Genomic DNA, 21,734 nt, shown 5'->3' with positions numbered 1-21,734 from the left:
TTTTTCAGGCCTCATCTTTTTCTTATGCTTATACTTATCAGGTAAAATTTAAATTTTCAACCTTAAATTTGGAGCTGATTTTGTGCTAAGAACACACGTATATAAGTTTTATTCACAAAATACTTTTCGTTTGTAAAAACGATGGCTCCGTTCCGTGCATGCTTCTCCCACCGTGCGCTCCGGCGCCGCAAAGCCGAATTGGCCAGAGTCCTGTCCATCTCTGGATTTTTTTTATAGTTTTTGTACTTTTTATTTTTTTTATTTTGAAATAAACTCTTTTAAAAACTTATTTTTAACATGCAAACCTTTTGTCTACGCCAGACGCCCGGCGTGATAAAAAAACACTTACACACCACTTGCAATGGGCGTAACAGTTTTATCGAGCAGCGTGACCAAAGATTGTTTTCACGCCAACGAGACCAGTGTGAAAGTATTGTGTTGTGACGCCAATTTGCTTGACATGTGCAAAAGGTTCAGATGTTAAAAATAAGTTTCACAAGAGTTTGATTTCAAAATTAAAAAGATTTTTAAAATAAAAAAACTACTTAAAAAATAAGTAAGGCTTCCGTAAATATTTTCGTACGTCATTAAGCGTGGGTCCACATGATATTTCGTCGCTAATCACGATTCGGAAGCTGACAGCGATCTCTTAAGCCCGCAAATAAAAGAGAAAAAAAAAAGGAGAAAGCCCATCCAAAGCAGATCGGATTTGTGGATTAGTGGAGAAATATTGCAGCCCATCAAAAGCAACAGCAGGCCGGCCCAGAAAAAAGCAGTCGTAGCCACCAGCGAGCCCACCGAGCAGAGGAGCTACAGCCCAGCACAAGCAGGAATAAAGTTTGGACTCATGCCTACCAGGTATCGGATAAAAAAAAGATTTTATAACTTAAAAACATGTAATCACCACAAAATTTAAATGAACTATTTACCAACAAAATAAATTATTTTTAAAAAATAAAAAACAATCATATGTGTCTTTCTTTTTAAAAAACATGTAATCACCAACAAAATGACTCGTGTTTACATCCGGATTTTTTTCCCTCATCAATTTCTCATTCGCCGTAGGACATCTAACCACATCACTTTTTTTCCATTCATTGTATGATTTATTCTATTGTTTAGAGTGAAAGTTATTCTACGATACACCACTTCTTTTTCTTTCCATTGATTGTACCATTTCCTTCTGATTTTTTGAGTGAGTGATTATGCAATTGGAGTGCAGTGAGGTTGATCTGATAACTAGCAAAAAATATATCTTGTACTATGGCTACTCTTTACAATATGAAAAAAGTTTATCAATACCGAGTACCATAAAATAATAATGTATTGCAACTGACTCATAATAATACATGACAAAAAAGTAAATATTTTTTGTGGTTCCAAATTTTAGTATCCATGTTAGTGGATTTAGAGCGGCAAATAATTATATCATGTTAGCGTCTTATTTGCACAGGAAAGGCATGATTTGACTATATAGACCTCAATTAACCTGGTGACTTTATGCTCCCACACACTAATTACTTTTTTTTTCTTCACTCAGGCAACGCATGGGCATTTTGCTAGTAAAAAAAAAATTGCATCCTTGTACCGTCGTCGTCCGCCGCTTGGTCCGCCTGCCCGCGCGAGTGGAGAAATGGCCGGCTCAATGGCTCCGCCGCGGCTGCACCTGACGGGGACCGGACGTAGCGTGTTGTCATCCACGTTTTCGGTTTGAAAGATTGGTTAATGATCAACAATTTGAAAATGAATTTGGAGGTCTAACAATCAACAGTGTTCACTTGATATATTGTTCAATGATCAGCATGGCCAGGATAGAGATGTTTTTTGAAATTTTCTGTAACAGCGAAATGTGTCGGGAATACACATCTTGTTTTTCAAACATGAACCTCGTTTCTCCAGGCCATGATAGATGTATGCTAGCTGCGGCATGTTTGTCCTGGGACGGAATTCTCGAATCTGTTCAAAAAAAATTTAACTTTTAATGAATTGGTACAGACACGGTGATCCGATTTTTTTTTTCTAAATCTGAAATATGGTTTCAAGAAATTCTGGTTTGGTGTAGCGATGGTATGAATGCAAACCTGTGGTCAGAGATCGGATCAGATATCGCACAACTAGTTTGGTAAGTATAAATGCAAATCGTGGCACATGTGGCCACAAAAAAAGGCTGTCCCCGCCGAACACTCACATTGTTTAGAGCATGTAAAACGGTTTTTATCAGTGGTCTCTATATTGCTATGCAAATAAATTTGATGACATGGATGAAAGAGAAAGGAGGAAAGAGAAATATGATTGTTATGCATGACAGCGGCTCAGAGTTGACTCTTAGCATTTATTTATTAGAGCAAATTTCGTTGCATGGTGGTGAAAGAAATGAAAGAATAGTAAGAAAAATATTTTGATACATTAATGATTAGAGACCATATTGTCATCAACTATTGTAAGATTTTAGTCTCTAGATAATGCAGAGCTCATGCCTGACTCTACCTTTATACATGCCCTTACACTGTTTTACCATATTATAAGCTGTTTTTACTTTTTTTTTCCTAACTAATATTTTTAATTAAAAAATTGACTATTTTTATAGAAAATATAATAATATTTTTAATACAAAACAAACATATTATCAATGTATATATTCAACATAATATTTAATTAAACTAATTTAATGTTGTGAATATTAAAATTTTTATAAACTTAGTTAAATCTAAAGAAGTTTATAGCTAGAAAGAAAGTTAAAATGACTATTAAGCCCTTGTTTAGTTCCAAACATTTTCTTCAAACTTTCAACTTTTCCATCACATCGAAACTTTCCTACACACGTAAACTTCCAACTTTTCCGTCACATCGTTTCAATTTCAACCAAACTTCTAATTTTAGTGTGAACTAAACACACCTTAATATGAAATGGAGGAAGGCTGCGTTCTTTCTTCTTATGAACAGTGATTACGGAAAACGGAGCGATCCATTAGCACATGATTAATTAAGTATCTGCTATTCTTTTTAAAAAAAATGGACTAATATGATTTTTTTAAGTAACTTTCGTATAGAAACTTTTTACAGAAAAATGCACCGTTTAGTAGTTTGAAAAGCGTGCTAACGGAAAACGAGGAGGACTTTGCTGAAAAGAACGCAGCCGAAGTAGATTTTGTTTCCCAAACAACTGACACTGACACTAAGTTCAGTCTTGTACGTTATTTGCATTATTTAAACAGGTTGAGAGAGGGCCATAGAAACCAAACGCATCTGATCTGAAGGAACAGAACGAGAAGCAGAAGCGATGACGAGCAGCAGCAGCAGCAGGGTGTGCGTCACAGGAGCCAGCGGCTACATCGCGACGTGCCTCATCAAGAAGCTGCTGCAGCGAGGCTGCGTCGTGCATGCGACCTTGAGAAATCTCGGTATACTCTCCCCAATGATCTCTACTATTCTCTAGCTAGATCACCTCTATATTTTCCAAAAATCTTGTAGCCATCTGCAAGCATAAAACCAACACAATTTACTCCCTCCGTATTTTAATGTATGACGCCGTTGACTTTTTGAACAACGTTTGTTCATTCGTTTTATACAAAACTAGCAAAGGCCTTTTTTTAACCCTTTTAGAAGTCTTTGCAATACTATAACGTAGAAATCATTTGGCTAACAAAAAAGAAATCACGTGTTGATTTACTGTCTCCTTTTTTTCCTAGTGGAATAATCAACAAACACACATTCTTTATCGAACTTCTAAATGGTATTTTTTAAAAAAAACTATATATGAATTCTTTAAAAAAATGTTTTACATTCTTTTCTTTCAACTTTTATAATAGTTAATGCATTAAGTTTTTTTTAATCTTCAAACAATTATCTCAAATTATTCATGTATTTAACCATTCCGCATAAAAAGAGCGCGATAAGGGCTTATTTTATCGTTTGCTCTTCATCTTGTCATTCCAATCATATTTTGAATTTTAAAATTGATTTTTAAGTTTTTCATGGTATTTTATTTTTCAACATTGATTTCTATGTCATTAAGAACATATGTACAACATAATATAAGTGATTTTGGATGATGTAATATATCACAGTATAATAAACTAACATGGTGGCCTGCGCAGATTGCGCGGCTAGCATCATTATATTTTCTATCATATAATAGTATATATATTTTCTCATTATATTATTTAAATATATTAAAATGACAACATAATTTTAAATTTTGCAATAACTTTACAAAACTACTAATGTGTAATATTCATATTGTATTTTATATACTTGTTAGTTATTAATTATTTTTAATATCAAATTTTAGTTATTTGTAAATTATATATATTCATATATAGACTCTATACTCGTCTTTTAATATATTATTTTAATTCCGAATTTTCTGTAAATTGTATTTCTATATAGACTCTATGATCTTCTTCCAATATTATTTATTTTTATTTCTAAATTTTTATTATTTCTAATTGTATTTCTATGTGGACTCTAAACTCATCTTTCAATATTCTTTAATTTTTAATTTCGAATTTCAGTTACGTCTAAATTGTATTCCTATATTGACTTTAAACTCTTCTTCCCATATTTTTCTTAATTTCGAATTTTAGTTATTTGTAAATTGTATTTTTATACGGACTCTAAACTCTACTTTTAATTTCATTATGTTTATTCCAAATTTTAGTTAGTTTTAAATTCCTATATGGACTCTATACTCTACTTCTAATATTCCTTATTTTTTTAATTTCGAATTTATTTTTTTCTTAATTGTATTTCTATATGGACTCTATACTTTACTTCTAATATTCCTTATTTTTAATTCTGAATTTCAATTATTTCCTAATTGTATTTCTATATGGACTATACTCTACTTCTAATATTTCTTATTTTTAATTCCGAATTTCAGTTATTTTCTAATTATATAGTTATTTCCTAATTGTATTTCTACATGGACTCTATACTCTACTTCTAATATTCCTTATTTTTTAATTCCGAATTTCAGTTATTTCCTAATTATATTTCTATATGGACTCTAGTCTCATCTTCTAATATTCCTTATTTTTTAATTCCGAATTTCAGTTATTTATAAATTGTATTTTTATATGGACTCTAGTCTCCTCTTCTAATATTCCTTATTTTTTGATTCCGAATTTCAGCTATTTCTAAATTGTATTTCTATATAGACTCTGTTTTTTCTTTTTCTCCGATTAATGTGAGAATTTCTAGGCCGTGAGAGCGAACGTGGAGGCTCCTTTTTCTATTCCTTTAATAATATAATAGATTTTTGTGCAAATATGAAAAATATTTATGTTATGCTTAAAGAACATTTGATGATGAATCAAGTCACAATAAAATAAATCATAATTACATAAATTTTTTGAATAAGACGAATGGTCGAACGTTAGATAAAAAGTCAACGGCGTCATACATTAAAATATGAAATATGGAGGTAATACAAATTTTCATGGCTACGTGATTTGATAGGAGATGAGAAGAAGACGGCGCCGTTGAGAGAGCTCCCTGGCGCGGCGGAGCGGCTGGTGCTGTTCGAGGCGGACATGTACGACGCCGACACCTTCGAGCCGGCCATCGCCGGCTGCGAGTTCGTCTTCCTCCTCGCCACCCCGCTGCAGCACGACCCTCGCAGTACCAAGGTACACACGGCTGCTAGCCTCGAATGCTATCGTGGAAAAGATGAAATCATCACATACCGGATCTTTTTTACATGGGCGAGATAGCAACGTCTTTGATGCCGTGACCTTCCATGGGGGAGTATCGTTTCCAGAGTCTCGTCTTGGTGGTGTTGTCGTAGGCACGACGGTGATTGGTCACGCATAGCGGAGGGTCGTTTTGGTGCTAGGTTCCTCGATCTAAATAGTTTGTGATTGTGTGGTTAGCACGTGGTTCTTGGTCGTGCACTTTGGTGTACTTCCGATCTCAACTGCTTCCGTGGATTTTTTTGTTGTAACTTTATTCTTCTTAATATATTCGGATAGCCTCCTTCGGTCTTTCGGTCTTTCTGGTGAAGAAAAATATTACACAGCTACTTAAAAATGATAATCTCGATCATTTACTTTTGTAATAATGAAAGTTAATGACTTTCAGACTCTGCACCAAGTGTCTCGATGGCTTTAGTAAATGTGAATAGAGGGATAGTGGACTATTGAGTGCTCTGTTTTAGATTAAACTTTACACTACCAGATGACAATAATTAAGATGAGAGGTTGATTCGCATGTGTTTTGTTTTGCAGTACAAGAACACCACTGAAGCCGCGGTGGACGCGATGCGCATCATCCTGCAGCAATGCGAGCGGTCAAAGACGGTGCGGCGCGTCATCCACACGGCCTCCGTCACCGCCGCGTCGCCGCTCCGGGAGGACGGCGGCGAGGGGTACAAGGACTTCATCAACGAGTCATGCTGGACTCCTCTCGATCACTCCCACAGCTACAACAACACCATGGTGGATGTACTATCTCCGTTTCACAGTGTAAGCCATTTTAGCATTTCCCATATTTATGTTAATGTTAATAAATCTAGACATATATACATCAATATAAATGTGAAAAATACTAGAATGACTTACATTGTGAAACAGAGAAAGTATGTAATTAATCAACTACGCATTTCATGTTGACAAAGTAATGAGCAAATATAAAAATTTATCTCTCCTTCAATATAAAATTTATATAGTTTAAAATTTATCTTAAATATATTATAGCTTCTCTGTCTGTTTTCATGTTTAAACTAATCACAGTAATCCCTCATTTGATTTCTCTACAAACTTTCTCATCTAATTAAATCAATACCAACTACCCCTTTTAATTTCATATCTATAGCATTGAGAAACTAGATCTAAAAGTATGTATATTTTAGGATGGAAGGAGTATATATATCATCTATATAGATATTAAAAGAATTCAACAGCATAATATATCATTATACTAGTACAATCAATTAAACAGTACACCCAAATTCGCAATCATCGTCAGGAATATTTCTTTCGTTTAACCGAGTGAAAATGGCATTTCAACATATGTTAGTAATTCTCAGACTTCTGATTGGTGATTTATTAGATACCATAGAGCAAATTAACAATGGTACATGCAGTACGTTTTTTTTTTTGATACTTCAAATGGCTTTATAGGATTATTCTTCATCCAAGACGCTCACAGAGAAGCTGCTGCTAAGGTACAACGAGTCCGAGAGCAGGGCGTTCGAGGTGGTCACCCTGGCGTGCGCGCTCGTCGGCGGCGACGCCGACACCACCCAGCTCTACCACTCGCTCAGCGTGCCGGTGATCGTGTCGCCGCTCACCGGCGACGAGTCATGCCACAACACCCTCAAGTTCTTGCAGGCCCTGATAGGTTCGGTGCCACTGGCACACATCGAGGACATCTGCGAGGCGCATATCTTCTGCGCGGAGCAGCCGTCCATCGCCGGCCGCTTCCTCTGCGCCGTTGGGTACCCCAATATGCAGGATTACGTCGATCACTTCGTCACCAAATACCCAGAGATCACGATAAAACTCAAAGAGTACGTGTCTTTGACCAGTGATTTATTTGTTATTTTTCGTTCTTTAGATAAAATTGTACTCGCTTCGTTATAAAATATAAGCATTTTAAACTATAAATCTGGATACATGTATGGTTTATATTTATAGCTAAATTTTTTTTATATTTTAGGATGAAGATATAGGATGTGCTATATAAATGTATATCATATATATGTGTGGTCTCTTTGTTAGGGTGGTAGGCAAGGACGTGAGGGTGCAAGCGGATACAAATAAGCTTGTGGATTTAGGTTTCAAGTACAAGTATGGGGTGGAGGAGACGTTGATCTGCAGCGTCGAATGCGCCAAGAGGTTGGGATTGCTCTGATACGGATGAACTGCGCACCGACCTACTACTATAATCACTAAATACCCATGCTTACAAAATATATATACCATAGTACGTTTTAATGAGGAAAAATAAATAAAATATAGTTTTGCCTCAGCTGTGTTATTTCCTGCTTTGCTGGAAGGATTGCTCACTTTGATCATGTGTATACGTGACAACACATTTATATTTGATATATATCATAGAACAATAAAAGCTATGGTGGGAAGAGGTAGGGTCACAGATTTCAATATGTCACCACGTATCACCACGGAATGAGATCCTCGGCGTTTTAAGTCAGAGGCGTACGGTACTCTAACTTGGATATTTTCAGCCGTCGCGAGTGAACGTGAACGATCACTATGCCATAGTAATATCTAAACAGTAACCTCAAACAGTGCATTTCACTGTTGCTATAGCATTAAGTCAAGACACTGTTTTCTATTGTAGTATGTGACTCAAAATATTGGGCTCCTCTGACGTACGAGCCCAAAGTCAGAGGAGCTGGATCCGTATCACCACTGCAGTAGTGCAGTCTAAGGGCCATGCTCTTTTTCACTCATTAGCTAATATACTTCCTCCATACCAAACTATAAGAACCTATGATCCGATGGGATAAGAAGTATATCTAGATTTGTAATAATATGATATATATTATCTGATCCTTAATTCTTATATTTTAGAACGGATGTAATAGATTACTATGGACATATTTCCCAAGACACTTAATGACATGATTTTTTTTTGAAAAGCTTTATATATAAAAGTTGTTTACAAATATAAAAAAACATTTTTCCAAGTTTATATTAGTTAATACTTAATTAACCATGCGCATCCAATCGGTCAAACCAATACCGTGTTTAAGTATTCCCTCCGTATAAAAATAAACCAACCCTGAATAGAATATGATATTTTCTAGTATAACGGATCTAAACAAATGTACATCTAAAACTTTTATCATACTATAAAAAGTTCTATTTTATTATAAATTTATTTAATTTGTTACGGAGGGGGTAGATATGTTTCGTGATGTGGCTGCGATCGAGCCGGCACAAACAAAAACATGTGTCGTTGATTCAAATGTTCACACTATCCTGGTGTGGCTCCCAAAACTTCAGAGCAATCAGATGGAGGCTTGAACACTATTGTGGGAAGGCACAGAAAACACGTCACGTGCACGCACGAAACACTTCGGAGAAGAGAAGAAAACGGAGGAGCGACCGACTTCGTCGCCCACACGTACGGTCGCTTGAATGCGGCCGAACGTACGGTTGCGTTTTACTATCTCTTCTTCTCTTGCGAGCTGCCACACAAATTAATGGAAAACTATTTCAAACTCTCGACGTTTGCCTATCATCCAAATAATTACGATAGAATTCAACGAGATAGTGAGATAGATTAATACTCCCCTCTATTTTTTAATAGATAACGCCGTTGACTTTTACTCACATGTTTGATCATTCGTCTTATTCAAAAGATTTTATGCAAATGTATAAGATATAAATCACACTTAAAGTACTATGAGTGATAAAACAACTCATGACAAAATAAATTATAATTACGTAAATTCTTTGAATAAAATGAATGATCAAACATGTGAGAAAAGGTTAACGGCGTCATCTATTAAAAAACGGAGGTAGTATGTGTTAAATCACATCAGAAACATACAAGGTTAAATTTATATATGCTACAAACATATAGTGTGAACAATTATACATGTTAATCACTGAAAATTAATGGTATTATAATGGTGTGATCGTGCCGGCAAGCCCAAAGAGCTGCCTAGGATTATCGGGCCATGGATCCGCTCATCCGCCACCAAGCGGTAGTGGGAGATAACAAATCATCATCATCATCGAAATCTTTTGAAAGGAGTATAGATTTTTCGAGGGAAATTCATTCGACAAATGTACAGCAAATCGTTTTACAAAGCACTAACCCCTTTGGTCAAAATTATTTGATGCTGGAAGCATTGACCATTCATGACTAGAGATATAGATGACCATAGCACCCGAGGCCCAATGGCCTGGCCATTTGGCCCGACCCAGACACGGCCCGATTAGGGACGTGTCCGGACCGGCCTGACCCGATAGCTGGGCCCTGCCTGGACCGATGCCTTGGCACGGTGGGCCAGCCTGGCACGGCCCAATCCAATGAGGAGGGAAGAAAAGTAGTTTAGGGACTAAAATTATACTTAATGCAGCCATATAATTCACGGCCCAAGAGTGAAGAGATGCAAAATAGACTTATCATAATCGTTTAGACATGGCCTAAAGAACTGAGGGACGAAAATTAGACTTTTTTTTGAAGAAGCACGATGGGCTATCGTGCCTTCCGGCCGGCACGACACGGCCCGAGTTGTATTAGGTCGTGCCAGGACCGATGCTTCAACACATGGGTCAACACAACACGGCCCAGTATGTTGGTCAGACCGTGCCGGCCCAATAAATCTTTGACCCGAGCACGGTCATGCCTGGGCTGGAGCTGTGCCAGCCCGACTAACCTCGGCCCAGGCACGGCCGGGCCTGAGCCGTGCCGCCCGTTTGGCCATCTATAGTGGAGGGTAACAGATTCACCACTCATCATCATCATTGAAATATTTTAAAAGGAGTATATATTTTTCGAGGAAAATTCAATGGACAAATGTACAGCAAAACGTTTTACAAACCATTAACCCCTTTTGGTCAAAATGATTTGACGCTGGAAGCCTGGAAGCATTGACCATGCATGACCAGAGAGAACACCACAAACTACTTTGGTTGCCCGAGGCCACCGTATTAGACCGATGTACTTTCGTCCTAAAATATAAATATTTTATTTGTTCAGATTTATAGCTAAAAATTATTATATTTTAACGGATCTAATGGTATAATTATTAATCCACGAGAGATTGAGGAGAAACCTGAGATAAATTAATCAAGGAACAATCCTGTAAAGCTTCATCTTGTCGATCCACGCCTCGAACGACCTGAGCGTGTTCCGGAACCCCAGGAATCCGTGCTCCTTGCTCTTGTTCATGGTGTCGACGAACTCCCACTTGTCCATGAACAGCGCGTCGACGAACCACCAGTTGGCCACCTCGCCGAGCTCCGTCGCCACCAGCTTCTCCTCCGCGACGATCTCCGCCCACACCGCCTCCTTCCCGGCCATGGCCGCCGTCAGCCCCACCCTCCTCTCCTCCCCCTCGTACCCCGCCCACTCCACCCCGAACTTCCCGGCGAGCACCGGCCACAGCTGCTTCCACTTGTAGATGTCGCCGTTGCTGCAGTTGAACGCCTCGTTCTTCGCCGCCGCGTCGGCGACGGCCGCCCAGATCTGCTGCTCCGCGACGAGGTCGGCGTCGGACGCGTTGCTGAACCCTTCCCACGCGCCGAGGGAGCCCGGCCACCGCAGCTCTCGGCGCTCCTTGCGGCAGATGGCGGCGTAGACGCAGAGGCTGCACACGACGTTCATGGCGCTCCGCGGCGAGAACCCGAAGATGAGCGACGGGCGGTGCACCGACCAGGTGACGGCGGCGGCGCGGCGGGAGGAGGAGGAGGAGGAGGAGGAGGTCACCGCGTCGAAGAGGACGTCCTCCTGGTCGTAGTAGAAGTTGGGGTAGTCGTGGCGGGGCATGTCCTCGGAGAAGGGCGTCTCGACGGGGAGCTTGCCGATGGACTCCGGCGGGCCGATGTAGTGCTTGCTCCCGGTCTGGAGGGCGACGTGGGCGAGCGCCGGGCAGGTCGGGACGACGGCGGCGAGCACGTTCCGGAGCATGCCGGCGTTCGCCTCGCGGCTCCGCGCCTCCGCGAGGTGGGGAGCCGCCAACGCGACGTAGAAGACGTGGGTGATGTCGGTTAGCGGCGCCAGCGCCTCGGCGACGGCGGCGGCGTCGGCGAGGTCGACGCAGAGGTGCGTCACCGCGGCGGGCGGCGGCGGCGACCACGGCGGCGGCGGGCGGCGCGACAGCGCGTACACCTTCCATGGCCCGCCGGGGGTGTCCGGGAGCGGGAGGATGTCGACGAGGGAGGTGCCGACGATGCCGGTGGAGCCGACCACGAGCGCCACGCTCCGGAACGGCGGCTGCTGCTCGCCGCCGCCGCCGTCGTGGCGCTTCCTGGCGGCGCCGATGGCGCCTGCCCACCACCAGCTCATGCTCATCGGCGGCATCGCGCGCCGATGACGACGGACACGGTGATCTCTCTCTAATCTGGTTTGATTTCACCACACAGCCTGATCATGTACGTGCATGCGACGAAACAGCAACGAACACTTTAATTAGCATGCATGCAAATGCAAGCAGGACAAGGCAACGGCACCGATAATTGAGTTTAGGACAGGAACGTAGTACCAACTAGCAAGGCCACCAGCACAGGGAGTACAGTGCTAGTGGACTCATCTAATATGCTAATATGGTATTGGTACGGCCGCGTGCGTTCTCATAATATTTTTGAAATTTAATACTATATGATGAATTAGATGCCTGCTATATATAAATACAGTAAAACTGCAAAACACTCGCATATACGTACACCATATTTATATAAGCACATATGAGATATTGAGATAGCATATAGAAGTATTAAGATGATAAAGTTTTTTTTTCGAGGGGACAGGCAGGGAGTTCGTACAATTCACCATAGAATAAGAGAGTTGATCTAGTTTATAAGGAAAACCAGATCTAAAAACCTTACAACAATACGGTTAATTAAAGAAAAACCGGCGAAAACCTAGACTTTAACATACTGATCCTAAGAACAGCAGCCCAATGTAACGTCCCGCCCTCCCCCAGGCCGGGCCCACTTACATTTGATAGCTTTCATAGGTCATAGACTGCCCGCCCAATGTAACGTCCCGCCTTCCCCTAGGCCGGGCCGTCCCGCCTTCCCCTAGGCCGGGCCCACTTATATTTGATAGCTTTCATAGGTCATAGACTGCCCTCACAGACCAACACATATCTTTTCTGCACACTTTGTCCTCACTCATGTGCACCCGGGAAGAATTTCCCGGTCGGTCACCCATCCCAAATTGCTCCAGGCCAAGCACGCTTAACCCTGGAGTTCTTTGGAGATTGGCTTCCGGAAAAGAAGTTGCAACTTGTTGATATGAGTATTCTATTAATCCTATTAAGCCCTAGGCCGGGATGTTACACCCTCACCCCCTTAAGAGAGATCGACGCCCCCGTCGATCAACCCTAGGCCAGGAACGTCCTCTCTTGGCCACGTCCATGTGTCCAGTGCCAGCGCATGTGCCATGCTGTGTAACCACTCCCGGTCTACACCAGCCATGCGCACCATGCCTGCGCAACTGCGACACACGCGCCCGTGAAACCGCGAGAGTCGGCTCTGATACCATTTTGTAACGTCCCGCCTTCCCCCAGGCCGGGCCCACTTACATTTGATAGCTTTCGCCGGGCCCACTTACATTTGATAGCTTTCATAGGTCATAGACTGCCCTCACAGACCAACACATATCTTTTCTGCACACTTTGTCCTCACTCATGTGCACCCGGGAAGAATTTCCCGGTCGGTCACCCATCCCAAATTGCTCCAGGCCAAGCACGCTTAACCCTGGAGTTCTTTGGAGATTGGCTTCCGGAAAAGAAGTTGCAACTTGTTGATATGAGTATTCTATTAATCCTATTAAGCCCTAGGCCGGGATGTTACACCATCTCTGTCACACCCCAATCCGGCACCGCCGCACAACGGCACCTGATAGGAGCGTGTCGTAGGAAAAACGGCGCGAACCGCTTCCTACGAAACCGCGAACTCGGTACCAGTCCCAGGACATAGTGCTGGTACCCACGGTGACAAATATGAATCATTGCAAATCCTTAGAATAAATAGAGGACTTATTTACCTTAACTTAGGTTGCAGCTCAGACAGCCCGAGAATGCAACCGACGACACGGACGAGGCGAACACCAACAACAGCAGCTGCAGCGGAACCAACGGTCTAACACCCAACACCACAGGCGACGGCTGGGATCCAGGACGAAACTCTAATCTTCGCTTCACTTCATCTTTTCTTCAAGACGGAGGAACTATATATATATTTATATAGAGCAAGGGTGAGTACTTACGTACTCAGCAAGCCAGGGGAACTTAGGTGGTTAATGCAGGCTTCAAGGGAAGGCTGTTATTTTGCAAACAGTTTTGTTTTCAAGTTTTCAACAATCTAAGTGTGTGCTTTCCACAACCAGAGCGAGACAAGTCTCAGCTTGGTCGGGAGGTGAGAAGAACAAATTTATTTATCAAGATTTGCACAACTCCCAGAGTTGGCTTCAAATCTGGTTTTTCCCAAACCAAACCAATTTTCCAAACTTCCCGATAATAGTGGTCCCCAAACGACCAATCACTTCCAGGGACACCCGGTCCCGCTGTCCCCCGGACAGCTAAATGCTTCCCAAGCATTAGGTTTCCCAAACCTTAACACCTTTTCATAAAACAGGGTAAAACAAAAACTACGCTAAGGAATCACCTCACATCCGCCCGTGACCGTGGGCACGGCTGTTCGAACAGTTTGTTAACCTCTGCAGAGGGGGTACACTTTACCCACACGACATTACTAACCCGAATCACCCAGCCCGTGTAGAATGGCCACGTCTGGTGACCTAAGGGCTTTCATGACAAGGCATTTCGAAAGCCGACACAGGTTTACCATATGCCGACGAGAGGGGTCCCAGACCAACAACAGGTTAGGTCCCAGACCATACTGTGCCAGGAAGCCCAGGGGTCCTCCCCGACACCACCCCGGCGAATCCACATGTCTCTCGGCATCAAGGCTCCCCCGATTAGCAATTTACTCAGCCAGGGGCGTCCCATTCCACCCGTGTGGTCGCACTATTGTATGCTCGGATGTAATTCCAAAGGAATCGGTCCTTAGATGCGACCGCACAAGTATTCCGCCCAGGAATGGCCTTGTGTCGCGAGTTTTATTTTTAAAACTCATTTTCTTTCACAAGGCACCGACCCAGGCGTCGGGTTTTCCAAAGCTTTTGCAAACCAAGTTTTACCCAAGAAGTTACTCAGATTTTAAGTTTGAAGGCGACCGTTGATACTCGCACAGAGTGCACGAATATCGAGGCGCAACTAGATGGTTACAAGGGAACATGATATAACAATTAACAATGGAAGGATCAGATGCAACAAGTTGGGTAGGCCCACCGGTCTGCCTTTCAGACGGGGCAAACAAATTAAGTGTAATCCTATCAATGCATAATATTTTGCAAGCAATATAATTAAGTTCAAATATAGGCTCAGTATGTTCAAGGGTGGCTTGCCTTGCTCAGGGTCTTCACGAAGCTTCACGAATCTTCAAGATATCCACGATCGACGAAAATCCGGTAACCGCAACTATGCTCAAACAAACAAAAACCTAAACAAGAGACCAAGAAAAAGACCCTATTTAGACTAAATAATAGTGCCATTAAATAGATCTCAATTTTATGGAAATACTGGAAGTGGAACGGGGTCAATCGGACGATTGGATCGAGAGATACGAATTTTGGAAGTTTAATTAGAATTTCTGGCGAAGGAAGATATTTGTGGAACAAGGGGGGATTGATTCATGAAATTTATAGAAATAATATTCTCAAGAATATTATTGACCGTCTCTGACGTGCGGGACCAAAGGAAATGATTTATAAGGAAAATGATTCATGAAATTTTGGAATAGAGAATTGTTTTATAGGATCAAGGGAAAAAGATTTATTAACCCACGAAATAAGATAAAATGATTTACTGAATTTATAGAAGAGAGAATTATTTGTGGAATATTGGAAAGACATTCTCAAGATTATCTTTGACTCATTGACGAGTGGGGCCAATAAGAAGGTGAGAGAGAGAGAGGAGCAATTGGAGGGAGCAATTGCGGACTTTTAGCTCTTCGGTGTGTGAGCACCGGACTCGGAAGAGGGAGTAAAGGTAAACTTCCTTTGTTTTGTTAGGCCGAGGAGGAAGGCTGGCCAATGGGCCAAGCCCACGAGCCAGGGGAGAGAGGGGGAGGGGGACGACTGACCGGCTGACTGGGCAGGGGCGGGCCCGGTCAATGCCACGTGGGCAGCCACGTCGGATGGGGAGAGAAAAAGGGGGGCGGGAATGGCATCGGACGGCTCACGGCGCGCGGCGGAATCCGGCGAACGGCGGCGAGCCGAAGCGAGCGACGAACACCGGTGGCTAGAGGAGGTCAAGGCGAACCGATTCCACGGCTCGGATTGGGGAGACGACGCGTGACGACGGCCGGCGGCGGCGGCGAAGCTCGCCGGGATGCCGACGTGGATGCGCGATGGGAAGGGATGCGGCTCGCGCGCTCGGGTTTAGTGGACGCGGTATGGGGTTGCGGCGCACATGCGGTGACGCGGGACCCGACGGTCGCCGGGCTGTGGCTCGCGGCGGCGCCTTGCGGCGGCGGGAGGGGCGGCACGGCGCGGGAGCGAGGAGGAAGGTCGGCGGCCAGGGGGAGGGGTTGGGGAGGTCGAGGGGGGCCCGAGGAAGGTGGCAGCGCCGGGAATCAAGGATAGGAGGGAGGCCGACGGCAGGGGAGGCGCAGCGGAAGTGGCCGAGCGCGGCAGCGGCGGATCGGGCGACGCGACGCGAGGGCGAGAGGGGAGGCCGGCGGCTGAAACAGCGGCTTGGGGAGGTAGCGAGGGAACTCAAGAACGGCGGTGGCTAGAGGAGTCGCCGAGAGGGAGGCCAACGGCGGCTCTCGATTGCGCACGGCGGCGGAAACAGAGCACGCGCGACGCGAGCTACGCGATTGCTGGGACAGCGGAAAAGGGAGGTGGGGAGCTCACCGACGGGAGGTGATGGCGTCGGCGGCGAGTTGAGGATGGGAAGGCCGATGGCGGCGCATGGACGAGCAGCGGCGCACGGCGACGAACGCGACGCCGAGGCGGCATCGCGTCACGGCGGGCGTGCCGGGGAAGGGAACGGAGGCGTGCGGTGGCGCCCTTGGTCGCGGCGGTGGCATTCTTGGCCGCGGCGACCAAGAAGGCGGCGACGCTCCGGGGTTGGCCGCGCGACGGCGACCGAGGTTGAGGGAGGAGGCGGCAGAGGACGGACCGTGCGACGGCGAGATGTCGCCGGACATAGAGCTCGACGCGACGGCGAGGAGTTCCCATGGCGGCAGGGCTCCGCCGATTGGGGGGGGGGAACGAAGCAAGGGAGGGAGGAAGCACGGGGGGTGGGTTTTATAGAGACGGAGTAGGAGCGGCAAGGTCGGTTCGAGGTGGCCGCGGTTTTCTCGGCGCTCGGCTGGTGTTCATGGGCGCCGCGAGAACGAGCTACGGCGAGGATGCAAAGGGTGGTGGAGGCGGTGGATCGTGTGGTGGAAATCGAACCGCGAGCACGGGAGGATTGGCGCGGGGCGAGCGGGTGCGGTCAAGGTGGGGGCGGCGAGGCGCTGCAGCGGCGTCAGCGGCTCTGCCTTTTGAACAAGAAGCCAAGGAGTGGAGGCAGGGAGCTCGCTACCCGGGAGGGGAAAAAGCGAAAGGAGGAGGAGGAGGAAAGGGAGCTTTGCTCCTTCCGGTTTGGGAGGAAAGGGATGAGAGCGAGCCGCGCCTCACGGTTTTGGATGCATGCGGCATGGGGCGCCGGGCCCGGGAGGATGACGCCGGCGACGACTGCAAAAGGACGGGGACGGTTTGAAGGCAAGCGCGGACACGGTGGTCATCGGGGCAGGCGACGACCGAGGGTGGCGATGGCGGCACCCAGGCGGTCGGCCACTCGCACGGGTGCGCGGGAATCGAAGGAGGCAGCCGGAATTTTGGGCGGCGTCGGCGGGAAGCGACGCCGAGAGAGAGAGAGAGAGAGAGAGAGAGGGGGCGCTCTCTGAGGGAGTCACGTGCGGCGCACGTGCGATGGAGAGGCTGGCGAAAGAAGAGGATGGGCCGAGGATGGTTTCGGCCCGAGCGAGTTGGAGGGAGGCAAAATAGACTTTTACTGGAAGGTTTGATTTGGAGAGAAGTTTGATGTGGAGATTGAATTTGAATTTAATTTGTGTATTTGTACACGAGGGTTCAAGGTGGATCCAAGGGAGGGGTCAAGGAAGGGCTTCAAAAGCGGGAATTTTGGTATTCTTGGGATGGATTTATATTTGGCGGCACGAAGGATTATTTCAGAGGATTTCAAAAAGGGAAGATCATTATTCAAAAATGGAACAAGGGAGATAGCGGTAGAATGCCATGGATAGATAGATAGATAGACAGAAAGGTAGGTTGATAGGTAGAGGGACGGATAGACAGATGGATTGACAGATGGATAGATAAACAGATAGATAGGTATAGTAGATAGATAGATGGATCGATCGATAGATAGATAGATCGAGACTCCGAGAGAGATGGGATGGAAGAGAAGGAAGAGGTGGATCGGAAAAAGAAAGAAGGAATCCAACCTATGAGGGAGGTTAAATAGACTTTCACAGAGAGATTTAATTGGGAGATTTTAGAGTTGGAGTCTAGATTCGAATTTCGAGGTTGATACTCGGTCTCGGGAGAATAGGAAGGAGTCAAGGAAGGGAACAATATTCGGAGACGAGTCAAAAGGGGATGGATAATTTAGAGAAAGAGAGTGTAACTTGGGAGTTTGAGTTTGACTATTCAACGAGATATGTGGGTAAGGATTTTGGAGAGAAGTCTGAATAGAAGGGTTCGGACATTCGACAAAGTTCACGGATGGGGTTCCAGGAGGGGATTCCGAATAGAAGGAATCGAGCTTCGGGACTACATTGGGATGGTAATTTTGAGGAGACGATCTTTGATAACAGGGTATCGAGACAAGGGAGGGATTTAAATTGAGATCTTTGGCACAACTCAGACTCAACACTCAAGGAACGAAATTTTCGCAATTAGGATTTTTGCCGAATTAGTTTTTAACGTCTCACGAAAAGCGGAGCGTTACAGATCCACCCCCCTTACAAGAATCTCGACCCCGAGATTCGAAGGTGGACCACACACATGAAACCAAAAGGGGAACTTCAAACTTCGTCTTAGCTTCATACTCTGCGGGTCTTTCTTTATCTCGAGACTGCATACTTGCCACAAAACGGTCTGGTACTCTGACTCACTTAGCAGTCTCCCTTTTACTGTGGCTCTGATCTTGCATGTGGAATCTGTTCTTCACCTGCTCTTTCAACTTGCTCGAGATTCAAAACTTTTCCCTTTGTTTCTACTTGCACATGGTTCAGACGACTTTGTCCAATAGGCGGTGAGGTCAACGAGGCAGAACCACTGTTTGGTGGCTTTGAACTTTTTGGTCCAGATACGTTGGGAAGGCTTGTTGTTGGTTGAACTTGCTTTGACTTGACTTTCTGAGGGCAGTATGTCACGCCCAGAAATTCACGAACCAGAATTTCTAAGCTGAATGTGCATTAAACCCCTGTCCAGGACCAGCCAGGGTACACAAACGACAATTGTTGACATACAGATCCACGTCTTACAAAAATATAAAAGATTACAAATGCAGCGGAAAAAGATAAAAGCGAGCTAAGCCTGAAGACTTGACTCCTGCAGCGGGCGACTCCATTCCACAGGCAAACCTTGACGGCAGCGACGAAACCAACCTCTCCGAGACATCTTCAACTGAGAAGGACTTCAACTCTGATGTGGGGGAAAAGAGAGCAAGACTGAGTACTACCCACTGTACTCAGCAAGTCATACCGGAAGAGGAGGTATGATGCACGATATATCCAAGGGAGGCTAAAGGTTCTTTTGCATAAAGCCGGCATTTCAAAGCAGTAGTTGAAAGCAGTAAAACAGTTGTAGTAATTAATCCATATTAACCAATCACTGTCCAACGTTACACCACGTTGCCACAGGCCCAAACCACCACCTGAACTAACCAGTTCCAAAAGCTAACTAGGGTGAAACTAATCACGGTGAATCTGGTCGACCGCCCATAACCGCGGGCACGGCTATTCGAATAGTTTTACTCTGATCAGAGGTGTACAGCTGTACCCACAAGACACAGCCCCACGACACGTTCCCGTGCGCCGACATGCCACCACGACATACCGGAAAGAGGCCGTGACAGGACCCTTCGTATAACCCCCTCTAACCGATCGCACCACACCTTAGGGTTCGCCCCCGTCCCCAGCAGGCAACGGGCAGCCCCCCTTTCGTGCCGCGGTGAATCCGGCAGCCGATCAACCGGACACCCCGGCCGACCCAACTCCATCACGCCCACCCTCGCCTGGGTACGTCGGCTAGAGAAAAGCTACACTACAAGCCCAGCCGTTGCCCACGCTGGCTTGTGGTAAGTACGATAAATTCTTCCAGGGCATCCCGCGAACCGGTCCTTAATCGCCATGGGCACGTCTAGCAAAACCATGCACCCACAGCCCACCATGTAGTGTATTTTAATTAGCCAACACCATTGCGGTGGCACTAATCCAGAGCTATTGCCAATAATCAAGTCTATGCTTTAATGTGGTCCCCTTTTATGCACTAGTTGAACTAAGCATGGCTAAGCATCTCCTAAACCAACATCTAGTCATTTTAATACCCAAGTTATCAATGGCATAAGGAAAACAACATATAGCTGAGTAATAGGACCCATCCCACATGATATTGTAAAACAATGCAATATTTAATAGAAATGCGGGACATTTGTAAATTAGGTACAATATGATCAATTGTATTGCATGACTTGCCTTGCTCTCGCACTGATGGAACCACAGCAACGTCTTCGAGAAACCACGGATCGACGAAACGGCCGAAATCTACGCGACAAACAAAGCACACAAGCAAAACATGCTATAAGACTACTGAAACAGATAACAAAGCCATTTTTAATGGATTCTACACATTTTTATGAATTTACTGAGACTTGAATGGACTTAATCGGAGCTCGGATGAATTAGTTATGAATTTTAGAAGATTCACTGTGTTTTTACTAATAAAGAAAAAGTCCTTAATTAATTATTGCGCAATATATTCCAGGGCTGACGTCAGCACGGGGTGGCGCGGCGCCGACAAGCGGGGCCCACCGGTCAGCGGCACGGGGAGAGAGAGGGGAAGGGCGCTGGTACACGGGCCCACTCGGCAGCGGCTCAAGGGGGGGGGCACGGCTGGCAAGCGGGCCCCACGGCTCCGGCTCCACGAGCCGATGTACCGGCCAGGCCCGGCATCAAGCCGGCCGGGCGGCCATGGCAAGGCGGCGGCGCGGGCATGCGACCGCCAGCGACGGCGAGCGGCGGCGCGGGCGGCGGGCGGCGGCGCGAGCGGCGACGACCGAAAGCGACGGCGAGCGCGCGAAGAGGGCGGCGGCGCACGGGGAAAAAAAAAAGAAGGAAAGGAAGGGGAGGGAGACCTCACCGGAGGGGCGGCAATGGCCGGCGGAGAAAAACGAGGGAGGCGGCGAAGACCGGTGATGCCGAGGTGCGGACGAGCGACGGCGACACCTAGGGAAAGAGAGGAGAGGAATTAGGGCGGAGGAAAACCCCCACGGCGACCATCCACGCCGGCCGGAGTCGGAGGGGAGAGAGAACTCACCGACGACGCGAGGGAAATGGGGTTTCGGTGGTATTCCGGCGACGCAGAGCAGCGGCCGGGAAGGGTCTTGCGGCGGCGAAGCTAGTGGTGGCGGTGGCTTAGTGCGGCGGCGGCTCTAGCGACGGCGGCACACGGCCGGAGTGCGGCGACGGGCGGCGGCGTAAGTGGCGGCGGTGCGAGCTCGGTAGGGGGCACGGGATGGAGCGGTGAGAGCGGAAAACGAGAGAGGAGGGCATGGGGAGCATTTTATAGGCGGACGTGGCCGGGAGGCGCTCCGATTTCGCCGGCGACGTGGGGGAGGAGAGAGAGAAGGTGGGGGGAGATTCAAAATCGAATCCCGCCCCTCTCGTGCGCTGGCGCGGCCGGGAGACGCGGGGAGAGGGCGGCGACGTGGCGTGGGCGCGGCGACGTGG

The 21,734-nt window shown here is 45.8% G+C and overlaps 2 protein-coding genes across 3 annotated transcripts; one reads left to right on the top strand and one right to left on the bottom strand.

The window, feature by feature from the left end:
- Positions 1-3,214: 3,214 nt before the first annotated feature.
- On the top strand, positions 3,215-7,971 carry LOC4343826 (NADPH HC-toxin reductase 1). Its single transcript, XM_015789849.3, has 5 exons — positions 3,215-3,401; positions 5,461-5,630; positions 6,228-6,464; positions 7,122-7,510; positions 7,722-7,971. Exons 1-5 carry the CDS (start codon positions 3,281-3,283, stop codon positions 7,852-7,854), a joined length of 1,050 nt encoding a protein of 349 aa, XP_015645335.1. The 5' UTR covers positions 3,215-3,280; the 3' UTR covers positions 7,855-7,971.
- A 937-nt stretch (positions 7,972-8,908) lies between these two features.
- Positions 8,909-12,130, bottom strand: LOC4343823 (3-oxo-Delta(4,5)-steroid 5-beta-reductase). 2 transcript variants are annotated; one of them, XM_066312240.1, is made up of 2 exons: positions 10,757-12,130; positions 8,909-9,157 (listed from the first exon to the last, which is right to left on the bottom strand). In XM_066312240.1, the coding sequence occupies exon 1, from the start codon at positions 12,001-12,003 to the stop codon at positions 10,771-10,773; it is 1,233 nt and encodes a 410-aa protein (XP_066168337.1). In that variant the 5' UTR covers positions 12,004-12,130; the 3' UTR covers positions 8,909-9,157; positions 10,757-10,770. The 2 variants fall into 2 exon arrangements, with proteins under 2 accessions (XP_066168337.1, XP_015645334.1); XM_015789848.3 differs by lacking the exon at positions 8,909-9,157 and adding an exon at positions 10,446-10,652.
- Between the last annotated feature and the right edge of the window lie 9,604 nt (positions 12,131-21,734).

Source organism: Oryza sativa, chromosome 7 (assembly GCF_034140825.1).
Source record: "Oryza sativa Japonica Group chromosome 7, ASM3414082v1".
NCBI classification, from domain to species: Eukaryota; Viridiplantae; Streptophyta; class Magnoliopsida; order Poales; family Poaceae; genus Oryza; species Oryza sativa.
Note: the sequence above shows the minus strand (reverse complement) of the source record. Positions and strands in the feature narration are given on the sequence as shown.